General features: G+C 36.8%; 1 protein-coding gene across 4 annotated transcripts in view; it reads right to left on the bottom strand.

The window, feature by feature from the left end:
* BBS9 (Bardet-Biedl syndrome 9) overlaps positions 1 to 19,992 on the bottom strand; it is a 503,584-nt gene that overhangs the window by 218,068 nt on the left and 265,524 nt on the right. For all 4 annotated transcript variants that reach the window (XM_011950130.1, XM_011950131.1, XM_011950132.1 and 1 more), the window contains 2 exons: positions 11,753 to 11,925; positions 8,176 to 8,328 (listed from right to left, as the gene is read on the bottom strand). In XM_011950130.1, coding sequence (XP_011805520.1) covers positions 8,176 to 8,328; positions 11,753 to 11,925 — 326 coding nt within the window. The remainder of the gene's footprint in view (positions 1 to 8,175; positions 8,329 to 11,752; positions 11,926 to 19,992) is intronic.

Below are 19,992 nucleotides of genomic sequence, written 5' to 3'. Positions count from 1 at the left end.
AAAAAAAAAGAAGAAGAAGAAGAAACAAACATTCCTAAGGAAAAGCAAGAAAAAAGAAAAACAAGCCCAGCAACATCACCACATCCATGAAAGCTCCTTCTCAGTCTCTCAGCATATTATTTTTACTTGTCCATGACAACGAGGAAAGTGGGCCTCTGAATGGTTTCATTATATATTCCTCTGTGTTACCGCCAAAATCACGCTCATTTAAAAACCCATGGACCAAAAAGCTTTTAGGCTTCTGCGTGACTTAAAATGATTTTTATATATCAATACTATACAAATAAACAGAGTGGAAGGAAGTTTTAAGTACAGAAAAAGCAACAAAGAGCAAACTCCAAACCACAGGATCTCTATTTAAAATTATGCCTAATACAGCCTCTGTTTTGTGGAAGAGAAAAATCAGCCAACTGCTTCTCTAGAACATTAATGACTATCAGTCATTACATCACACATATGTCATCTGACACCAACTTTTAGATCAGTAAACATTTTCCCTCTGCTACAACAGAGAGTTAGTGTTGAAGTGAGGAGAAAAACCCCAGTAAATACAATAGCATCAAAACATAAGCCAAGTCATAGGGTAAGTCTGATTTCTCCCATTTCAATTTACTCAACCAATCAGTCTTGCTTTGACTAACAAATTTATGTGAAAATTTTATAATGAAATAGAGAATTTATTTTGCAAAACTTTTCTGCCAATAAGCATCAGCATTTGAAGGCAAAGAAGCTAAACTTCGGTATACGCGAAATCAACAAAGTCACAAAAAAAAAGGCCTCTGATACTTAAGTTTCAGATATAATTTCAGATTTGAGGGAACTCTCCAAAAGATTTTATTACCTTTCTAATAGGTGTGTATACAATGACTATTAGACAATCATGAATGTACATATACATAGCATGAACATGTACAGTTTGCACACATCTCCTTTTTCTTTACCCTGACTATAATTTTGCTAAAGAAAATCCAGGCTGTCTATGTACCACCTGGTAATTATTAAAGTAAAATTGCCACATGATATTCTAAAGCCTGGACTTTGGAATACAATGTTTAGCATCTATGTAACACTGAGCAAGTTTCTTAACTCTACTCAGAGTCTCAGGTTCTTCCTCTATAAACAATAATGCCACCCTCACATGATGATTCTAAGTATTAAATGAAGTAATAAATAAAATTTACTTCAAACTCAGCAGACACCCAATAAATAAGAATTTCCTTTCTTTTCTCCTACTTTATTTCTTAGGTCCTCCAAAAATACATTCAATTGATTGAGAAAGCAGTATTCCAATTTTATGAATGAGGAAATTTAGGTTTCTAACTACTGAAAAGAAGACATTCTCAACACGGTTACATTCTTTCAACATTATACCTCCAAAGCTAAAAGTAAAGATGAAAATTCTTTCAAAAAGGATGATATTTGTCCCAAAATGTTATTAGTTTTAACTTGTATTTTAAGTTCAGGCCGGGCGCGGTGGCTCAAGCCTGTAATCCCAGCACTTTGGGAGGCCGAGACGGGCGGATCACGAGGTCAGGAGATCGAGACCATCCTGGCTAACACAGTGAAACCCCGTCTCTACTAAAAATACAAAAACTAGCCGGGCAAGGTGGCGGGCACCTGTAGTCCCAGCTACTCGGGAGGCTGAGGCAGGAGAATGGCGTAAACCCGGAAGGCGGAGCTTGCAGTGAGCTGAGATCTGGCCACTGCACTCCAGTCCGGGCGACAGAGCGAGACTCTGCCTCAAAAAAAAAAAAAAAAAAAAAAAAAAAAAAAAAAAAAGTTCAGGGGTACATGTGCAGGTTTGTTACATAGGTAAACTTGTGTCATGGGGGTTTGTTGTACAGATTATTTCACCACTCACATACTGGGCCTAGTACCCATTAGTTACTTTTCCTGATCCTCTCCCTCCTCCTACCCCTCACCCTCCAATAGGCCCCAGTGTGTGTTGTTCCTCTCTATGTAGCTCCCACTTATAAGTGAGAATATGTAGTATTTAGTTTCCTGTTCCTGTGTTAGTTTGCTAAGGATAATGGCCTCCAGCTCCATCTATGTCCCTGGAAAGGATATAATCTTGTTCTTTTTTATGGCTGCATAATACAACATAATTACTGAAACTGTGGTGGGCAACCGAAAAATATTTATTCACTGGAGGCCAAATCCTTCCCTTGTAAGAATCATGCTATGCTTTTTCCAGATTGATAATCCCAGGTCCCCTCTCCTTGCTTCAACCTTAGATTGGCCTCAGTAAGGGTGCTTGTTGTATGCTCCCACTGGAGTATGATGCAGTAGTAGACACTATGTAGGCAAGGCATGCTAGCAAAAATAAGAGGGGAATGTGGCTTTGAGGGTTCCTGTACAGGATACAGGAAATAACCTGCATTTGAAAATAGGGAGGGAAGTGGTTGGCTTTTGTATCAAAACTCAAAACTATTAATGATGCATCTTGAAGCCAGTGACCCACCTGTTAGAAATATAATAAGAGGCTGCCACCCACAATAGGCCAAGAGAGGGCTGATTGCAGGATGATTGTCCTAAATGAGATAACCCTTCATGGATGGTTGCCTCATTGCCAGTTAACCAATATGTTTGTCCCAAAAAGAAGCACTTGAGCTATCCAGAAGAGCTACCACTGATGTCCATTGCATCTCCTTTTCTTCATCTTTGGAGAGGCCTACATGTGATTTGGGGTAGAGGTAATAGGGCTGTTCTCTATTTGAACTTTGCTCTGTATTTGAACTCCCAGGTCTCTTGTTCTACTCATCAGAAAGTTGTTATTATCCTAACAGGGCCAGGACCAGCTACATTATTTGAGGTGCCCAGAGCAAAATAAAAATACAGGGTCCCTTGTTTTAAAAGTATTAAGAAACTCAATATGGCTACTACAGAGCATTAAACCAAAAACAGGGCTCTGTGTGACTGTGCAGGTGACATGCCCATGAAGCCAGTCCTGGACAAAGCTAAGGTGAAGACCGACAAAAAAACTGGATAATAGATTCCATCCTTCAAAGAACTGACCATAACTAAGCACATGGGCAAATATTCAGACAGTTTTACTCGCCTAAAAACAACACTGGTGCTCTGTTTGCATTATTTTTTATTTATTTCTTTATTTTTTATTTGTTTGTTTGTTTGTTTTGAGACAGGGTCTCACACTGTCGCCCAGGGTAGACTACAAAGGCACAATCATGGCTCATTGCAGCCTCAACCTCCTGGGCTAAAGCAATCCTCCCACCTCGGCCTCCTGAGTAGCTGAGATCACAGGTGAGTGCCACCACTATCAGCTAATTTTCAAATTTTATGTAGAGACAGGGTCTCTTTATGTTCCTCATAGGGATCTCGAACTCCTGGGCTCAAGGGATCTTTCTGCCTCAGCCTCCCGAAGTCCCGGGATTACAGGCGTGAGTCACCATACCCAGCCTGCTCTGTTTGCTTTAAATGACTCTTGAAAAACCTAATTAATTTTCAGATAAATTATCTTCAGAGTCCACAGACCACAACTGCTTATGAGTGAATAAGATTTTAATGACAACAAAAATTTAAATTTCAATGTCAAAAGTATAGAAGAAAAGACATCTTTAAGTATAGAAAACCTAAATTCAAGGGTTAGAAAAGTTTCAAAAAGAAATATTCATTTAAAATAGTTTGCTAATTTAATATATGTTGAAAGAAGGAGGAAAGACTATAAAAAAGTACACAATTCTCCACTCCTTCAACAAAGAGGCAAAGTCTATATCCCCACCTCTTTAATCTGAATTGACCAAAGCCAATGGAACACTGGAAACATGACACAAACAGAGGCTTGAAAAGTGCTTGTGCATTGGGACATATAGTCACCATGTGAACAAGCCCAGTCTAGCCTGCTGGACCATGAGAGACATGTGGCCAAATTATTTCAGCTAACTGCAAGCCATCTGCCAAATACATGAGTAAATACATCCTAGCTATCCAGTTCCGAGCTGAGCCACCAGCTGACCAGAGACACATGAGTGAGCCTAGCTAAGATCAGTCAAGCATGACCCAGATCAACAGAACTACCAAGCTAATCCAGAGACTCATGAACAATAATGAATTATTGTTGTTTTAAGCCACTAAGGTTTGGGATGGTTTGCTATACAGTAAAACTGTTAAATGATACAGGTAGTATTTTAGCTCAGTAGAAGAATGGAATATACGATAAGCAGGGGCTGAGACAACAAGCTCACCATTTTTGGCAGGGAGATTAGATTCTCACCAAATTGCATAATAAATTCCAGATGGAGTAAAAAAAGTGTATTTAAAGAATCATAGCATAGAAATGTTAGAATAATTTATAAATTGATATTCATAGACTCTTGGCATACATAGGGAAGGATTTTCTAGGCAGAAAAACCTAAAGGAAAAAAAATGGATAGATTTAACTATGCAAATGTTTTTTAAACCTCATGTGTCAAAAATACATTACAAATAAAAAATAACAGGCAAATGACAAATTGGTAAAACTTTTTTATGTATGAGAGATTACATATGTTAAATAGGTACCAAGCATTTACATGTGTGATGAAAGTATGATCAAAGATTATCACTCTTAATATGCACAAAATACTAAGAAAAAGATGAACATGATAGAATATTAAACAAAAGGTGTATATATGTAAATCATAAAAAAGAAATACAAACTGCCAATTAACATGTGAAAAATATGCAGCATCTCTGGTAAGCAATGAAAGAGGTAAGAAGTAAAACAACAATCAAATTACTGTTTCAGTTAAAAATTGTAAAGATGAAAATAAGTAATAATACCTAGGAAAGCAGGCATTTTCATATACTATTGGTTGAGCTACAATCTGGTACAACGTATCTGTAAGGTAATGTGTATGTATGGGTATGCTGGTGTATGTGTGCATGTGTATATGTGTGTCTCATAGAGAACACTTTGGCAAAAAATCAAAAGATCCCATCACAGGAGGAAAAAAAAACCTCCAAACAGGTAGCAGATCTAATTTTAAAGTGGTACATTAGGAAAACACTTTTAAAATCTAGTAAAGTCATGCAATGGGGTTATGCCACAGGGACAGGAATGGGCTCTAGCATGGCTTGTTATTTCATGAGCTTGGCTAATCCATCATGTAAATCATGCTCCCTACCTAGGCAAAGCATAAAGATAAGAAAAACACTAAACAGAAGGTATGTGATAATAAGGTATGTGGTATGCTTGTTTGATCCCAGGAGAGTTGTCGAAAAGGGATTTTTCTCAATGTTAGACTCAGCATGAAAACTATCATTAAGATTTGTCCTTTAATAAACTGTGATTGTCCATACTACATACAGACTGTCTATATCATAAACTATTATGTAACCGTTACAAATAGAGAAGTACATCTATGCACTAATATGCAAAGAGTTCCAGTACATACTTTAGAAGAAAAAGAAAAAAGAGAGCTAGGTTAATACATATAGTATGATACTCTTTATGGAGTTTTTTTTAGCCTGATGAAACAATATTTCATTTCTATATGCCAAAAAAAAAGATGTGAAAAGAAACAAAAACAGTAAGAATGATTACATTTTTGAGCAGATGATAAGGAACCAAGATGGGAAATTTAGCATTATGTACCATGTTATAATTTTCTTTGGGAAATTATACCCATGTGTTAAGTATGTCATTAAAAAATTGACTAAATGGAATTAAAATAGACTTTATTATGCTCAAGAAACTTATTGAACAATCAACACCTTACCCTAATCTATTACAAATATATATATATATATATAAATAAAATTGAATGGCAAGGTACATAAAAATTAAGTCAAAATCCTTATAGTACTCATATTTTTCCTTCAAATGCTTATTCATTCTTTTCGTTAATCTAAAAGGCATGGGACTTAACAATATATATTCAAGTGAAAAGCCATAGTTTTGACTGTCTTGTCTGTAATATTACAAATCATGGAAAACCTCAACCCTGAGGCTAAGCAGAAAAAATAAAAACCTCTGCACTTTAGATATATAAAAGATGAAGTCTTACTATATAGAAAATCTGGAAAGCATTAAATCAAGCATCCTCTTCAAGTTCCTTTAAATGTCCTCCCACCATTGTGTCTACAAAAAGATACAACATCATTAAAGACAAGGTTGACGATACCTTCAGTCTCAAGTATCTGGCAGGCAGTTATGGCAGTAGACCTCAGAATGAGACAGAGAAGTGAACAAAGAAATGGGAGAAAGGAAAAGGAAAAGAAGGAAAGAAATAGAAAACAAACCAAAACAAAAAGAGTATTAAAGAGGAAAAGTGGTGTGGAACAGACAGGGTATTGGTGCCTACTGACTGCAGAATTATATAATTACTCCAGCACACACACACACAAAATTGGCAGTCTATATTTGTGGAAAAAATTTTGTAAATTCCATACATTATGGAATATAATCTTTGTAATAAAACAATAGTCATCCCATTTTATGGAACAAAACAGAAGTTCTGGGAGGGTAAGGGAATTGCCAGAAACCACACAGCTAATAAGCAACAACACTGCGGTGTTTGAATTCCAAGCCCAATGTTCTTTCCAATATTCCACTGCTACTATAGTCTGTCCTTTAACTTGTTAATTTTCAAATAACCATGAATTTTTTTTTTTTTTTTTTTTAGATGGAGTTTTGCTCTGTCACCCAGGCTGCAGTGCAATGGTGCAATCTCGGCTCACTGCAACCTCCACCTCCTGGGTTCAATCAATTCCCCTGCCTCAGCCTCCTGAGTAGCCAGGATTACAGGCGCCTGCCACCATGCCCAGCTAATTTTTTATATTTTCAGTAGAGACGGTATTGCACTATATTAGCCAGAATGGTCTTGATGTCCTGACCTCGTGATCCGCCCGCCTCGGCCTCCCAAAGTGCTGGGATTACAGGCGTGAGCCACCGTACTCGGTCTAACTATGAAATTTTTAAGAAACAAATGTATTATGAACAAAAACATAGTAAGCTATTTTTCTGTCCCCTAGGAAAATTAATTCTGAAAACAAAAATCTGATTTGTCCTTTCAAAATCAATAGAATGGAGTGGGGCAGGGGAGAAGGGCAGAAAAGTAGAATGTGACTACATCCTACATCCAGAAATGTAGGACATGAAGGAGTTCTGTGGTGAAGCGCCTAGAATGGAGTGACACATGTTGAATCTACACGTGATAAATTGTATACAACTTAATACACATACCCACATAAGTGAGTACATTAAGTCAGAATAAGACCTGTGGATTTTATTAATATCAATATGCTGCTAATGATATTATATCATAGCTTTGCAAAATGTTACCATTGGAAGAAAGCGGTTAAAGGAGACATAAGAGCTCTCTGCATTATTTGTTAGAACTACACAGAAATATAGAATTATCTCAATTAAAAACCTCAATTCAAAAAATCAACAGAATATTCGTACCAGCAACACTCACTTTGAAACAGGAGGGTAACATTGTAAAGAAATATAGGAATACACAATGCAGTCAGTCAAAGTCTTCATTATAATCATTCAAAGACATTATAGTAGAGCTGGTAGAGGCCTTCTCATGATTTTTAAAAATTATTTTCAAATTTAAAAAATAATTTTTAAGCAAGAGATGATAATTTTGAATAGTTTTTGGAGAGACAATGCCTTAAGAGTGACAGCCAGATCACCCAGCCATGCAAATCATAAACTATGGTTGGAAGGTGATCAAGAAGAAGAAAAAATATATTTTAAACTAGAACTTTTTGAACTATGCTGCTTAAGAATTCCATCTCAAAATATCAACTGACATAATACTAGAAGTATGAGCCAGTTGCTTGGTAAGACAGTTGGAGAATTATGGTAATAATTATGGAATGCACCAAGAACTGTCTCATAATACTAATCATAACAGCTACTATTTATCAAGCACATATTAAGTGCATGGCATTGTTCTTGTTGCTTTACATAAAAGATTAAAAATCCTCACAACAACTTTGGGAGGTAGTATGTGGAAACTGATGGTGCTCATGTAATTTACCCAACGTCACACAATTAGAAAGCAGCAGAGTTTGACTCTGAACTTAGGGTTTTCTGACTCTGAAGCTTATGTTCCTTAAAGCACTGGAAATGAGTACCTTATCTTGGATATTCTGGTACATGACTCCAGGGTGACAAAAAAATTATAGTCAGTAATAGAAAACTGTTACTGATATTATACTGACCTGCTTGTAGGTTCCATCTAACAAGGTGTCCAGGTGTTGAAGAGGGGCAGGGGTTTTATCTTTGAATCTTGCTAATAGCCGGCGTTGAATGGCCCGAAATTGTACAGCTCTCTCAGATAAGAGTTCTTCTAAGTTTTCACCATTTATCCGTAGCTGCAATGAATAATTTCTTAAATTGAGATTAAATGGACACAAAAAAATCTTCAAAGAAAAAATATACCCAATGATAATAAAAGAGTAATGAAGAAATTTAAATGTATTATAGAATTAAGGGAATTAAAACAATGTGGTATTTGGTACATGAGCCACTAATTCACAGATGACACAGTGGAACAGATCAAATGGAAACTTTGTAAAAGTTATCCAGTATCACTGGAGGAAAAACAGATCATTTAATAGGTGTTTTTCAATAATTGGTTACATGGGAAAAAATAGAAATCTTTTCTCATTCTTTACAGCAAAATCAATGCAGAGGTTAAAAGTTTAGACACAATAAAAACACTAGAAAAATCAGAATTTTTAAAATAATCTTGGTATAGGAAAGGCCTTTATTAGTGTAAGTCAAAAGCTAAAAGCCACACCCACACACAAACACACAAACACACCCCTGATAAATTACTAAAAAAACAAAAACATGTAATTCTACATGATTTTTAAAAATTATAAAGAAAATAAGACAAACAGCAAACTGCAAAAAGTAACAGCAATAACTACAGAGACAAAGTCATGCCCATATCTAGAAAGCATCTACAAATCAACGAGAAAAAGACCACAACCCAACAGAAATCAGTAGAAAATCAGCAACAACCCAATAGAAAAATGGCCAAAGTTTTACATGAAAGTTAATACAAATAGCTCTTAAACATATAGCATTTGACTGAACAATCCTAATTCTAGTAATGTATCCTAGAGATACAGAAAGTAATGTATACATCAGGATATACATTACAAAATTGTTTGATCTATTGTTATCACAGTAAGACATTATTAATAATCAAAATTCCCATCAATAGGGGAACTGGTTAAAGAAGGAAGACTATTCTGCAAGACTACTAGGTGCTGATACACAATGCTGTGCATAGATGATAAATGAAACAAAGCGAAATGATACAAAATAGTATGTATAATGTGCTGCCATTATTTTTTACTTAAAAAAAAGAAACCTATATATTAACATAGTTGTGACTGCATAGGATACTTCTAGAAAGATATACAAGAAACTGGACACCAAACACTGCCTCCAAAGAAAAGATTGAGTGGCTGCGGAATTAGAATCCTAAATGACTCTCTTCGCTGTAACCCATCTCATTTAAATTAATATTGTTAAAATAAAAGAAAGCTAGTCAAAGTCACAGGGTAAAAGGGACACTTCATAAGATCAGGTCACGTGAATCACTAATCCAACTTTACAAAATAGTAATAAACTAGCTGAAATAAATATCATATTCAAAATGCTCAGAAGTCAAACATATCATAGGCTACATTTCTAGTAACAAACCAAATTCGTTACCCTTTCAGTGCATGCATTCTACAATTACATATGAAATAAAAGTAACTTGAAATTTTAACTTTTTTTAATCTCAATTTTAGAAGCACTCAGTAGCTAACTAAATCAAAGAATATTCCCTTGAGCAAAAAAATACCAAAAATTAAGTAATAAAAATATTTTTAAATAAAGTTTTTAAAAGAACATTAACCTAATTATCAATAATTCATTCTTCTAATTGTATAATTTACTGCTATAATTTATTTCCTAAATTCTTGATACACCAAAAAATTAAAAAGATATTCCCAATACTCAGACTATCAACCAGGTTATCATTCCTTTGAAAGTGTAACCAAGCAGCAGTGATTGAAACGTTTTCACATGTCAGATTTTCAATGCTGAACAAATATTTATTGATCTCAGAGCCAAACCCTGGTCCAGGCACTAGAAATTAAAGCAATGAATAATACAGACAAAAATGTCTGCCTTCATGAAGCTTATACTCCAAGGGACACTTGGATTCCAAAACCCATCTGCATTCAAAGTTTAAAATCTTACTAATGGCTGAAAGCAGAGAAAGGAGACAGAGAACAAAGGAAGCATAACCATGCCCCCCTTAATTTATGTGTGTAACAAATGAAAGTGCCTGTTGCTCACCATATTCTCTAAGTCCCTCCTCAGAAAAGACACACCCCTGATGTACAAACTCCAGGGAGTTACTTACTAGCCAGAAAGTATAAAGGGAAAATTATATGTCAAACTTATTAGTCAGTAATATCTAATATTCTCTATTTCAAATATTACAAATATATAATTAGTATAGTCTTTCCGTGGACCCTTTCACAAATCACTACACTTCAGTTTCCAACAGTGAAGCAAGAATTTCTTAAAATATATCCCAAAGAACTGCAAAGATTCACATTCGTATGATACCTAAAAATACTCTTACAGACCGTGTCAATTTTGGTGCTACAATTTGACCAAAGGCATGCATTCCTAGAAAATATTGTCATCACAGGTCATCATCATAGATGAGGAATTATGACATAATTATTCATAATTCAATTGTATACACCTGAAATTTTCTTTTTATGTTCACACTACATTAAAGAAGTCTTCACAGCTGAAAAGTCAATGCTCTTAGAATGTTCAATGGTTGACTGAAAAATTAAATGACTGGTAATATTCTCTCTCTCTCTCTCTCTCTCTCTCCACCGCCCCCCCCCCCCCACACACACACACCCCTAAACTGAAATGTAGTCCCCCTAAGAACCAATGCTTACTTTGATAACGTTCAAAATTCTCTCAAAATTCCCCTTTTGTATTGCCTGTAGAGTCTGTTCATAGACTATATAAGTGGAGCCTGACGACTTTAATACATGGGACTTTTAAAAAAAACTATGACTGTTACTGTCAAATCCACTCACAAAACAAGTATTTGGCTAGTCCCAAATATCAAATCAGTCTTCAGAAGATGAAGACATGTCAGCATTGAGATACTCAAGAGAATCTAACACAGGCTCTGAAAGCACTTCCAAAGAAGAAATGCAAAATATTCAGAGCCACAAAGTTACTGTTAGATCTCATTGATTCATATATTGAATCATTCAGCATTTACCAAGCACCCACTGTGCCAGATACTGGGGAATATTTTAAGTGTTAACCCTCATTCAGATGCAGAAGTTCTGGTATGCTTGTTAAAAATTAAAAAGAAAAATCACTTTACTTTATAATCACACCTCATTTATGGCCTGCTAGAATTAGTTAGCCAAATGGTCTCCGATAAGCTCAAATAGTTTTAACACTGGGTTATTGGGGTCAAGGGTTAAGTCTCCATGTGGGAGAATTAAATCAGCTCTGTTCCAAGGCCAGATGACATGGTTAGCTCCAGGCAGCCACTCTGTAAATGCCTGTAATTGATCACAAACTGGGCAAGTGGGCAGGAATGGATTCACAAAATCCACCATTCACATAAGAAAAACAACGAGAAGCACATAGCCTAATGGCATGTATACAGAATTCTTCTATAGCATATATTTCTCTTTCATATATTTAAGGATTATAAATTATGTGGGTTATGATCATACACACCTCAAAATGATGATCAATCAACTCAAAATATTCTTGAAGGGGCATAGATCCAGAAAAAGAACATGCAAAATCTTTGACTCCCTGTTTTTCAAAATATTCTTGAAGGTGAAGAATAAGCTCATTGGTTATGAGCCAAAGATCTTCAAATTGTTCACTCTGAATGCGATATCGTTCTGAGAGAAAAAAAAATTAAAGAAAAATGCTTAGTAACACAGAATTACTAGATAAAGCTACATGAATTATCAATAACCCTGACTTTAAAAGTTCAAAGATTTCATTTTTGTAACAAAGATATGATTCCACTGGCTTTATAAAAATACTTTCACTGCTTCATTGCTCCTTGCATGAACCACTTAACACTTTCAAATCTAATTCCAAAGGTAGGTGGTCACAGAGGCAAACTGTAAAGTATGGTCCTTTTTGTTATGTATCTTACAATAGGTTTCAGTACAATAAAAACACCCAAATTTGGGTCCTTTAAAAAGGCCTGTATTTAAAAAGAAAACAGCCATTGCAAGAATACAATTTGTTATCATTAGTATCATTTCAAAATACTAAAGTAAAATAAAATGTATTCTATATAAAATTCAATATCCTGGATACTGTAATCAGCATAATTCATGGTAATCATGATCAAAGTTTTCTATTTTTCTAACAGTTCTTTAACTTGAAGAGAGATTTTGCAGTCAGAACCTTTTCTAAATATAAATCTTGTTTCCCTTTATTCCCTGAGACCTCAGCTCCACTATTCCAAGATGATCAATTTCTAGCTATGCTCTACCCTGAAAATGATGACAACAACAGTGACAATGATGCTAAGAGAGGTTATCATAGGTATTACTATGATAACAACAGCTATTATTTTTTGGGCACAAACTGTGTACCAAGAACTGTGACTACAATAGCCCCTTTTTATACAAAGGAAAATAAAGCACAGAGAGTTTCAGAGACTTGCCAAAGATTAAAAGCAATTAAACGCCAGTGCTAGAATTAATAGTTCATCTCCTTCTGCCTAAATCCTACTTCTTCATCAGGACCTGGCTTTAATCTCATCTACTCAAATCTTGATTTCTCTGATATCCATGGGAGTTCAACCTGCACCAGCCACATTTTAAGCACTTTACATTCACTTTCTCATTTAAACCCTAACAGCCCTATGAGAGAAACAGTGTTACTAGCCAGTTAGTAACAGAGTAGGCACTGGAACACTAGATAACCTTAACTGCCTCATAAGATTGTGTCTTCGTGAATTTATATAAGAGACTTACTATGTCTACAGTCTACAGTTCACCAGGCACTTAACTACATAAAACCAGGCATTCTTATATAACTTCCAAGATTATTACATTTGCTCCCTTTAAAAGAATTAATATTTTTTTCTTTTTTCTTTTTCTTTTTTTTTTTTTTTTTGAGACAGGGTCTCACTCTGGTGCCCAGGCTGGAGTGCAGTGGCATGATCTCGGTTCACTGCAGCCTCCGCTCCCCGGTTCAAGTGATTCTCATGTCTCAGCCTCCCGAGCAGCTGGGATTATAGGTACCCGCAATGACATACAGCTAATTTTTGTATTTTTAGTAGAGATGGCGTTTCACCATGTTGGTCAGGCTGGTCTCGAACTCCTGACCTCGTGGTCCACCCGCCTCGGCCTCCCAAAGTGCTGGGATTACACGTATGAGCCACCACACCGGGTCAGGAATTATACATTTTTTTGAGATCTAGGACTAAGTCCTCTATTTCATTTAATTCACCACTTATTGACCACCTATTATGCAGATGTCATAAAGAGACACACTGGGAGTACAAAGATGAACTGAATCTTCTTGCTTAGGGAATCTAAGATCTAGCTAGAGTAGCATGATACATAGACATAGAAAATATTTCTTTATGTTTCCCATGGTACCGTGGTAAATTTCACAAATGCAATTACTTCTTCAGATTGGTTATTAGGACTTCAATTTGTCATCTCCATCCAGAATTCAATAATATATCTCCTATCATCCCTAGTCATTCCCTTTTACAATGATAAAGAATAAAATATACTGGGTATGCCTGTCACAATCCATGCAAACACACTGGTCTTTGCTGCTGAAGTCATACCCCATTCCCCTTGAAGCTTCACCACCCCTCCCTTCACCCCAGTCTTATTCTGGATGCTGAGTGCCCATAATGCTGATTAGGTGTTTTCCTCAATCAAAGATAACACTTTTTAAAATAAATGCCACCAAATATTTACTTTTTAAAATAAATGACACTGAAGTGTTAATGCTTTAGGGACAGCACAGTTGTGGCGGGGCAGGGGTAGAGAGGTAGACTGGAGAATAATGATGATAAAGTACCATATAAACCTAGTCTTATCCATACTAAGCTTGAGATCCAACATATTAACTCTAGACTGTATTTATTTACTTTCATTCATTTACATAACTCAGTGCAAGATGCTGGGGATAAAATCAGGAATAATGGAAGAAGAGCTTCTGCCCTCAAGGAGCTCCCAGGAGACTTGGAAAGAGAGCCTAATAGCAGAAAACTGAACACCGCTTCTGCCATCACTCTTCTGCCATCACTGATTCAGGACCAATCATTAGGGCTAACCATGCCACAGTGGTGCCAGGACTTCCCCCGAAGAAGATATACTACCATTTTCAAGTATAGGAAGGCCTATCACATAGCAGAAGAATTAGACAACAGCTAGAGAGATGCAAAGGGCACAATTCATGATAAGAACTATATCAACAATGATAGATGTTCACAGCTGCCTCAGGAAAAACTGCCATTGAAAGTGTTTTTCAGGCTCTGAACTCCCTGGTCTTTGGTATTTTCTTGAAAGTCCACCTGTGAGTTGCAGAACTTGGTGTGAACGAAAGGTCATTTCATGAGGTACAGACCTGTCTCAGATCCTGTACCAGGATCCTTATATTTATGTGTGTGTGTCCATCCCGGGCAGCCCACATCTAGGTCCAGGTAACATCCTAGGCTTCTAGGGGGAGCTGAGTTTGGCCAGCTGTATCTCTTTCATAGCTTTGTGATCTCCCAGAACACTGGCTTCAAATCCCGTTGTACCAGGCCTTGTGGTTGTAGCAGATGTAGATGAAAAAGTTGCACACTGCAGTGATCCTGGCCTGAGAAGACAGTGAGATGTGGTAGTGGCTCTCAAAGTCACAAAGCCAGATGTGGTGGTGGTGGCAGGTATGGGCCAAATTGCTCAAGACATACATATTGGCACTGCCACAATTGACCACAGTTACCCTCACTATAGGCAGCTTCTGCAGAGCCACAGTCTTGATGATGAGTGTGTTGTCCCCCACAGAGGTCTACACCAGTGGCAAGAGATTCTGCACTGTGAAGTCCAGGCAGGGCCCATGTCCTCCCACTACACCCTTTGCAGCAAGGAAAAGGTCTTGTCCAGGGTAGGTAATTCCTTCCAGGCTTGGAACTCTTCCAGTAGTGTCACATCCACTTCCTTGTCCAAGGGGAAGGCATGTCTCACAGTGGGGCACAAGGTCAAAGAGAAGGCACTGCTGGTGCTCCTAGGTTGGCAGTGGGCCTTGCAGGGCCCACCCTTAATGGGGCTCAGCAGGTGCAAGTGGAGCTTCCAGTTGGGAGAGGTTGGTGTGGACATGATGACCAGTGTCTTCACGCTGTCATCTCTGCCTGCAGCATGCCTATCTTTCCCCAGGCCTCCTCATTCAGCTGTGTTTCTGACACTGCCTACTGCATGTTGGCTTCCCACACCATCTTGTGGGCTTCCTCAAACAGGCTGGCCATCAGCTCCCCCAGCTCCTGCACTAGGAACAGCTGCTCACAGTCTTCGTCCTTCAGCTGCAGCTCCTTGTGGGCTTTGTGCAGCTTCTCCTTCAGGAGCTCAGAGCCCATCTTGTGAATTCCTATGGAGATCCTGTAGGAATGAATACCTGCCAAAAGCATTAAAGAGCTTCCACCAGGTTTGTAAGGTTGAACAGGATCCTTTACAACTCCCAGATTTTGAGACTTCTGCTTTAATACGCTCATTTCCTTTCACATATACGTACCCTTAAATAAAACACTTAAAACAATGCTTGACATATTAAGTACTCAATAAATGTTACTTATTGTCATTATTGTTTTCATCACTTACCCCAATTTGTTGTAAAATAAAGGGCAGAGATATCATACATTTCTTTGAACCTACACAGCACCTAGCTAATCAAGTAACTTTCACATAGCAGATACAAAACAAGTATCTTTAATAAAATGTTTTCTTTAGCATAGAATTTACTGTCATTTCAAATATAGCTGTAAATTGTTACAGAAATTTCACAGTGCTAATTTTTCAAAGAAAATTCAATTTATTTAGTTTCTAGAAGGATTCTGAATAAGCTTCCACATGCAGATAGAAAAAACTTGGGGTTAGCCTAAATATAAGAATAAGAATAAAATTCCTTATATATGAAATAAAATAAAGCTGTAGAGAGGAATTTATTCCATTCAACTATAAATTTTCAATGAAAATGTATTACAAATCTTAAAAAAGATAAACATAAACAACTAGGATTATTATGACATGTTTAAAAGAACTGTATCATCTGGCCCCAGAAGTAAAAACACACATATATAATTAAAGGTACCTGAATGAAGTAAAGGAGAAAGCCATGGGGAAATCTATGAGAAGAGCATCGCAAGACAAAGGAACTGTAAGGACAAAGGCACTGAGGCAGAAATGTGTTTATAGAACACAGAGGAGGAACGTAGTATGTCTGAAATGGAGTAAGCAGTTTTTTTGCTGCGCTATAACAAGACATTATACCAGCTTCTGTCAAATCACCCATGTAGGTATTGCAAAAACATCTGGAAACAAAGCATGTTCAGGCACGTCCAGGCAAGCCTATCCACCATAAGTTAGTCTGAAAATTGATCAGAATTTATCACTGGGGAAAAAACATGGACATGATTCTCAGCAGAACACCAATAGTATGCCCAAGCTCAGCCGGCCAGAGCTGAGTTCTTGATGAGGAAAGACAAACCCAATTAGGACCTCCTCCAACACCTCAGTGAAACTGCTAGGCTGAGTCTTCACTCACAGCTTACACTGGGCATGTATGTTGTATAAAAGAAAATGGGGGATGCTGTGGGCTAACCAAGAAAGGCAGCAGTGCCCCAAACTCTTCCCCCAGCGAGGTCAAGTGCCTGCCTCAGCTGCCTATGGAGCTCCTTCCTTCTATTGTCCTGACAAACAAAAAAAAAATTTCTAACAAAATGAACTGTGAACAAGTCTAAGCTTTTCTCTTCTCCTTTTATAAAAATTTGGATTACCGCAACAGGGGCCTGTGAGCTCTCCGAAAGACCCATCTCAATCCCCCATATTGGGCAAAGACTTCCCTCTCTAAAGATAAAGTAACAGAGAAACATCACATGCAGTAGGTTCAAAGGAAAGCGACAAATCAAAGGGTTGAAATTCTCTTTATAAAAGAGAGGTGATGGAAGACAATTCTTGTTTATAGTTTAAATAAGACTCAAGGTAACACTGCATCTATTCACTTATTCAAAAAATATTGCTGAGTGATAAGTGCTAGGGAGACATTACTGAACAACACATACATTACCCTAGTCCTCATTCTAGTGAGAAGGGCAGAAAATAAACAAGTGAATAACATATGAAACAGAACCTATGAAAATACTACGATGCAGAAACAAAGGTGCTGTAATAAAGACAAATGGGTGGCCTTTCTTGAGATGCTATGGTCGGGAAAGGCCACATTGAGAAGGCGATGTCAGTGATAGTACTAATGGTAGTAAGGATGAAAATAATACCAGTACCCAAAATTTACCTAGCACTTACAATGCACCAGGAAATTACTATGTGCTTTTTAGGGGTTATTTCATTTGGATTCATATATAATATTACAGTTCTATTTTATGGCCATTTAATAAATTTTTTAATGGTTATGTAATTTTTCCAAAGTCATTCAGAAGAATTTTAAGCTAGAGCTGGGATCTAAACTATCAATTTGAGTCTACATCTCACTTTCCTAATGATTTTGTACATAAAGCCAAGAGCCAAATCAGGAACACAATCCCATTCATAATTACCATAGAAAGAATAAAATATCTAGAAATACACTTAACAAGGGAGGTGAAAGATCTCTACAATAAGAATCTACAAAAGCACTGCTCAGATAAATTGAGATGACACAAACAAATGGAAAAACATTCCGTGCTCAGGGACAGGAAGAAAATATCATCAAAATGGCCATACTACCCAAAGTGGTTTACAGATTCAATACTATTCCTATTAAACTACCAATGACATTCTTCACAGAGCTAAAAAAAATTATTTTAAAATCCATATAGAACAAAACAAGATAACAAATAGCCAAGGTAATCCTAGGCAAAATGAACAAAACTGGAAGCACCACATTGCCCTACTTCAGACTATATTACAGGGCTACAGTAAACAAAACAGCATCATACTGGTACAAAACCAGACACGCCAACCAACAGAACAGAAAAGAGAGCCCAGAAATAATGCTGAACACCTTCAATCATCTAATCTTCAACAAAGCTGACAAAAACACACAAATGGTGCCGGAATAACTGACTCGCAATATGCAAAAGATTGAAACTGGACTCCTTCCTTACACCACATACAAAAATCAACACAAGATGGGTTAAAGACTTAAATGTAAAACCCAGATCTATAAAAATCCTGGAAGAAAACCTAGAAAATACCATTCTGGGCATAGGAATTGGTAAAGATTTCATGACAAAGACACCAAAAGCAATTGCAACAAAAGCAAATATTGACAAATGCTATCTAATTAAACAAAGAGCTTCTGCACAGCAAAAGAAATTATCAACAGGGTATACAGATGACCTACAAAATAAGAGAAAACATTTGTAAACTATGCACTGGGAAAAAGTTTAATATCCAGAATCTATAAGGAACTTAAACAAATTTACCAGAAAAAAAAAAAAACACCCCATTAAAAAGTGAGCAATGGATATGAACAGACACTTTTCAAAGAAGACATACATATGGCCAACAAGCATATGAAATAATACTCAATATCACTAATCATTAGAGAAATTCAAATCAAAGCCAAAATGAGATACCACGTCATACCAGTCAGAAGTGTTAATATTAAAAATAAGTCAAAAAAGAACAAAGGCTACCAAGATTGCAGAGAAGAAAGAATGCTTATACACTGCTGGTGGTGGTATAAATTAAGTTCAACCCTTGTGGAAAGCAGTGTGGCAATTCCTCAAAAAACTAAAACATAACTGCCATTCGACCCAGCAATCCCATCACTGGGCATACGCAAAAAGGGATATAAATCATTCTACCATAAAGATACATGCACACATAAGTTTACTGCAGCATTATTCACAATAGCAAAGAATCAACCTAAATGTCCATTGACAATAGACTGGATAATGGAAATGTGGTAGGGATACATCATAGAATACTATGCAGCCATAATAAAGAACATGATCATGTCCTTTGCGGAAACATGAAAGAAGCTGGTGGCCAATATTCCCAGCAAACTAATGCAGGAACAATAACAAAAAAAAACAAAACAAATACTGCATATCCTCACTTATAAGTAGGAGCTAAATGATGAGAACACATGGACAAAAGGAGAAAAACAAGACACACCGGGGCCTACCTCAGGGTGGAGGGTGTGAGGAAGGAGAGAATCGGGAAAAAAAAAATTATCAGGTACTATGCTTAGTACCTGGGTGAGAAAAATAATCTGTACAGCAAACCCTCATTACACAAGTTTACTTATACAACAAACCTGTACATGTACCACTGAACCTAAAAGTTTTTTTAATGTAAAACTCATAATAAACATTTAAAAAGGTATTATATTTTCAGTAACTTAAAATTTTTAGTTTCTGTTTCTTTCTTATTTTTTCATCAACATACACAAAAGAAAAACAAAAAACAATTTTTCTGGAATAAAAAATTCACCATTAGGATGACTGCAATGACTCACACCTGTCATCCCAGCACTTTGGGAGGCTGAGAAAGGCAGATTGCCCGAGCTCAGGAGTTCAAGACCAGCCTGGGCAACATGGTGAAATCCCATCTTTACTAAAATACAAAAAATTAGCTGGGCATAGTGGCGCACACCTGTAAGTCCCAGCTACTCAGGAGGCTGAGGCACGAGAATCAGTTGAACTGGGAGGCAGAGGCGGCACTAAGCCAAGATCGTGACTGTACTCCAGCCTGGTGACAGAGTAAGACTCTGTCTGAAAGAAA

Source organism: Colobus angolensis, unplaced genomic scaffold (genome assembly GCF_000951035.1).
Source record: "Colobus angolensis palliatus isolate OR3802 unplaced genomic scaffold, Cang.pa_1.0 Scaffold302, whole genome shotgun sequence".
Lineage (NCBI taxonomy): Eukaryota > Metazoa > Chordata > Mammalia > Primates > Cercopithecidae > Colobus > Colobus angolensis.
This window is presented reverse-complemented; position numbering and strand designations above follow the sequence as displayed.